At 39.1% G+C, this 5,392-nt stretch overlaps 1 protein-coding gene across 1 annotated transcript in view; it reads right to left on the bottom strand.

Moving 5' to 3' along the window:
- Positions 1–3,394: 3,394 nt before the first annotated feature.
- skor2 (SKI family transcriptional corepressor 2) overlaps positions 3,395–5,392 on the bottom strand; it is a gene marked incomplete at both ends in the record, with an annotated part of 9,813 nt that continues 7,815 nt past the window's right edge. The window contains 2 exons of the mRNA XM_080419434.1: positions 3,395–3,451; positions 5,177–5,244. Of these exons, the coding sequence (XP_080275560.1) occupies positions 3,395–3,451; positions 5,177–5,244 (125 nt within the window). The remainder of the gene's footprint in view (positions 3,452–5,176; positions 5,245–5,392) is intronic.

The following is a 5,392-nucleotide window of genomic DNA, read 5'->3' as shown; positions in this document are numbered from 1 at the left end:
GTGTGTGTGTGTCTTCATGTAGAGGGGCTGTTTGCAGTATTATTTATTCACCATTAAGTTTCTATAAGTCTGTAGATTTGACAATACAGTCTTATACAGTATGTATGACTTTTACTCTTGTTTACTGGTTTCATAGAGCAGTTATCAGTGACACTGTGCTCTTGGTCCCATATGTCATTATTATTACTTTTTCATGTTTCTTTTATTTTATATTTTTTATTTTAGAGAGAAATTACATAAAGTTCACATTGAGCTTGTGAAACCCTTCAGTTGCTTTGGTCCTGTGTGGATAAAGCATAAAACTGGAATCTGACTTTGACAATGGAATAGAACTGGAATCAGTGGAATAGAACTGAAATCAATGTAATAAAACTGGAACCGAAAGAAAATAACTGCATTCATTAGAAAATAATTGGAATCGGGATTCATTTGTTTCTTTTGATGTCAGAATTCCTAACTGCCTCGTCTTTATGATCTTCTAGTAACCGATCATCTAAGATTAGGCCTATACACTCAAAAAGCTAAAAGAATTAGCTTAAAGGGGACCTTCCCTTTATAACTTTTCTGGGGTCATTTTCACATCTACTCAGGCATTTGTATGCACCCCAGACAGTTTGAAGTTGCTTGATTCAATATTTAGATATTTTACATTTATTTGATCAAACCCCCCCCCCCTTCCTATATAAGCCAATTCAACGTCAAACTCCACGTTTGATTGAAAACATGCATCCCTGCTAAATGGAAAGACTTTTTTTGTTGATGAGTTATTTCATTATGTTAATATTTATCTCTGTAATATACTGTTGCATTAAGGAGTCTTGTAAGTCCATGCATGAAATCAATGAAGACCATGCATGCAATAACTAATCAAAAAGCCAAGGTCTCCCCATTCATTCGAAGGGCAATATCAGTCACCGCAAGCAGGGGTGTGTGTTTTCAATGATTCTAACATGGAGTTTGAAATTGAATGGGCTTACAATATATGGGGTGGGGTCGGTGTGTGTGTGTGTGTGTGGGGGGGGGGGGGGTAAAATATCTAAATACTGAAACAAGGAAATTAAAAAACTATCTGGGGTGCACACAAAAGTCTGAGTAGACGTGAAAATAACCCAGAAGTGTTTTAAAGTGAAATGACCCTTTAAGAGCCAATCACGTTTTGGTTTTCCACATTCCTTAAGCCATGCCTTAACAGACAGAACTTTAAGGAATGCAGATTGCAGTCAAACGCTATACACACACAATGTCTTATATAAATACCGTAGTCCCCATAATGACTTTATATGTACAGTCAAAATACCATAGTCCCATAATGACTTCATATTTACAGGCAAATACAGTCCCCATAACACCTTTATATTTATACAGTCTAATACCACATTCCCCATTATGTCTTTATAATTGCACTCAAATGCCACAGTCCCCACAATAACTGCATTTTTACAGTCAAATGCCATAGTCTCCATATTGTCTCTGTATTTACAGTTAAATACCACAGTCCCCATATTTTTTTTCATATTTACACTCAAATACCATAGTCTCCAAATTGTCTTTATATTTACAGTAACGTATCATTGGTCCCCATAATTTATTTTATATTTTCAGAGAAATACCACAGTCCCAGGGCGTCCCGGTATAGCGCAGGGGGTATATAAGTTCCTGCCCACCCCCGTAGAACCTGCGGTTCGATTCCTCCATCCATGGTACCTCCGGCTTGGCCGCGCGCACCAACGAAAACACAGCTGGCTGTGTTCGCGGGTTGGAAGCTGGCAGCGGTGGGTGATCTCTGTCGCGGCACTATATCGATTAGCGACCCCTGCAAGTTGGTTGGGGGGCCTGCGTGTTCAGCAGAACTGAGAGGAATGGAGTGTTCCTCTGTGAGGTGAAACTCCTCACTGTCAGGTGAGAAGAAGTGGCCGGGCGACGTCCAGTGGTGGAAAAAGTACTCAATTGTTTTACTTATAAGTGTCAATACTGCAATGTAGACTTTACTTACAAGTAAAAGTCCGGAATTCAAAATGTACTTGAGTAAAAGTACAAAAGTATTGGTATCAAAATGTACTTAAAGTACCAAAAGTAAAAGTACTAAAATGTTTGAAAATAGCAGATCTACAAGTGTTGTGAGCTTGTCGATCGGCTATATTCGAATAGCCTAGGTATAAAATAGGCCTAAAGTGGTTAATGTGTGTTTTATAATTTAATAATTGATATCTGCAAAGTAACTAGTAACTAAAGTTTTCTAATAATTGTAGTGGAGTAAAAGTACAATATTTGCCTCTGAGATGTAATGGAGTAATGTAAAAGTATTGAAAATTGTAAATACTCCAGTAAAGTGAAAATACCTCAAACTTGTACTTGAGTACAGTAGGCTACTTGAGTTAATGTACTTAGTTACTTTACACCACTGGCGACGTCACATGTCTCAGAGGAGACACGTGGTTGTCTGCAACGTCCCCAGAACAAACAGTGGCCGTTGGCAGTAACTACACATGGGGGGAATTGGCAATAACTATGTTGGGAAGAGAATTTGGAAACTAAACAGTTGTTTAGATAAAAATAAAGATAAAATAAATCACAGTACTCACAATGTCTTTATATTTAAAGTCAAACAACATGGTCCCCATAAGGTCTATATTTACAGTACAAGTCCATGGTGTTATTTCTTGTATTTAGTTTTTTTCCTTAGTGTGTCCTTGGAGCTTGATACGGACATTCTATGTGGTTGTTAGAGACTTCTTGGAAGAGTCTATGGGCGAGGGAGAAAAAGCATATTTGATAATAGAGTATTAGTATATTTAGGGTTTTACAAACTTTGAGTCAAATTACATTACTACTGTAATTTTGTGATTCCCAGTTATTCAGTTATTTCAATTCAGAAACATGGCTGACAGTAAATGAAACAATATCACGTTGTACATTCATTTAATCAGGTTAGTCAGTGTGACCAGTGACCACTACTAATCTCTCATGTACAGTATTTTTTTTAAATTGTCTGTATCTATGCAGTTGTTTGCGTTCATTTACGGGCAAAAAGAGTGACTTTGACAGCTGTTTTGCTTGACAATATTAGTAAATGAACAGCATATTTAGAATGAACGTCTAATCAATGGAGCAACTGTTTTGGATTTCCACCATGTGGAGTTACATCATGGCAAGGTAACTACACAATCCAAACCCCCACCAAAGCGTCCTTGCCCTTTAAATGTGAACGTTGGGGGTTGGTGGCAATTGCCATCCCCTGGGAATTCAAATGACAAAACCCATGTCAACATCTTGTGAGCTGTGTATACAACACCACTAATAATAAAGATCAATGAACAATCTATTCTTATGTGTGATGTAAGAGCAACATGGCAGATGAGTAAATATGATCAATTAACTGACAGATATTCACCTGTTACTTGTTAAGATGGGAGCTGATCTTGTCTTTTCTGATGATGTTTGTGTAGGGAATCTGAAACAGAAAGAAAAAACATACTCATTGGAAATGCAAAACCATTGTGTTGTCAGACTACCCATTGCACTGACTTGTCCTCATGTCTGTGTCTCGTTAGTCCAGGCCAGTCTATGATGTCATGTTTGAGGGTGACATCAGGGAACATCAGGGACATCAGGGAACTCCTTATATGAGGAGTTAATGATCTATCTATCTATCTATCTATCTATCTATCTTTCTACATACTACATACACACACACACACACACACACACACACACACACACACACACACACACACACACACACACACACACACACACACACACAATGAAACATTTCATTCCACTGTGTGTTTGCGTGTGCGTGTGTGTGTGTGTGTGTGTGCGCGTGCGTGCGTGTGTGTCCACGCGCGCACGGTTTGCGTTTGCATGCGTGTGTGTATCGGAGGCAGCAAAGACAAACACTGTCTGTCAGGCTGTCAGCCAGCTGTTGTATTGATTGATGTGAGCCTAACTACACAGATGACAACACAGTCATATCTCTTCACCCATGAAAGGCAAACCAGCCACCGCATGAGACAAAATGTAAATGGCTTCGCTATACATTCTTAAATAAGTACAGCATACAGCAGGTAATAATCTTAGTTTCACCTCACGTCATTCTGTGTACACTACACACGCCCATATATTTGGGAAAATTATGTTGTGATATAGACTGAATAATCACAACCTAATTGCCTCTATATTACAGGGAGGGAATAGCCCTTTTGTGTTGCACATTCATTGTGCTCTATCGCAGGTTAACCTAGAAACTTCATTTGGTCTTTAAACTGTTAAACTGCCTTTGTGTTTGATGGAACACATTCACATTTTGCGTTGATACATTTTGAAGAGTCCATACAGGCAAAGTGTTCAACTGTACATTACAACAGTCCCTGGCTCAGCCTCTGCTAGTCTGTCCTGTCTTGGCCTGGCCACACCCAGCACCAATTGCAGGGAGGGAGACACCTGCACTCAATTAGCCCTCATTAAGACTCATTATAAATTGTATAAACTGCAGTCCAGGCAGACAGCCAGGCTGGTCCAGAATCCCAGATTAGTTAATAGTGACAGTGTGCATGAAAAACACACATGAGTACTGTACAGTTATCGCCTCGGTTTTGGATGAATCAAAATGCTCTTTAAAACTTTTTCCTTTAGATTATGATTGTTGATGGAAGTTGAGTTTGTTTCATGTAGGCTGCACAGTGAGGCTGTGCCTGGGGTTTGCCACTTCGGCTTGGGTAGTTTGTGTGCAGGCTGTTTTGTCTGGACTGCAAGACCTATGTTCTTAGTAGGCCTATTTCGCTAACCATTCTGATAGTCTGGTTAGTGAAATTATTTGTTTAATAATGAATTAGATGTTTAATTCATCCTGTGTAATTTTGAGGTTTGGTTTAGAATCTCCCTCTCAGCTTTCCTAAAGCCTGTGTCTCTTACGTGGTCTGTCTTTCAGCTTTCCAACTGTCTCCTCTACACTGTCTCCCTCTCAGTTTTCCTACTACCTGTCTCTTCTACACTGTCTCCCTCTCAGCTTTCCTACTACCTGTCTCTTCTACACTGTCTCCCTCTCAGCTTTCCTACTACCTGTCTCTTCTAAAGTTGCTACTGTCTCCTTGCAATGTTACTGTATTCATTATTGTGAATAACTCTTTGTAGCAGTTGTTTAGAAAGTTGTCATTTGAATAAAGTGTATTCTTGCCATTTGTAGCTGTTGGACCATCTCTTCTCTGTAAGCCAGTTCTCGTTTCATTTGGTCCTGGAAATTATCTGAAATCCATAGAAGAAGTAAGAAAATGTATGTTTCACCCACTGGAATACAGCATCTCTGACATTAAAAAGACTCTTTCTGTTGTAAACCGACAAACCAATAGCCTACAGTTTGACTGTTGGCTAATTTAAAGGCACATTTCTACCT

The sequence above is a fragment of the Gymnoscopelus braueri genome (genome assembly GCF_963280865.1).
Source record: "Gymnoscopelus braueri genome assembly, chromosome: 22".
Lineage (NCBI taxonomy): Eukaryota > Metazoa > Chordata > Actinopteri > Myctophiformes > Myctophidae > Gymnoscopelus > Gymnoscopelus braueri.
Note: the sequence above shows the minus strand (reverse complement) of the source record. Positions and strands in the feature narration are given on the sequence as shown.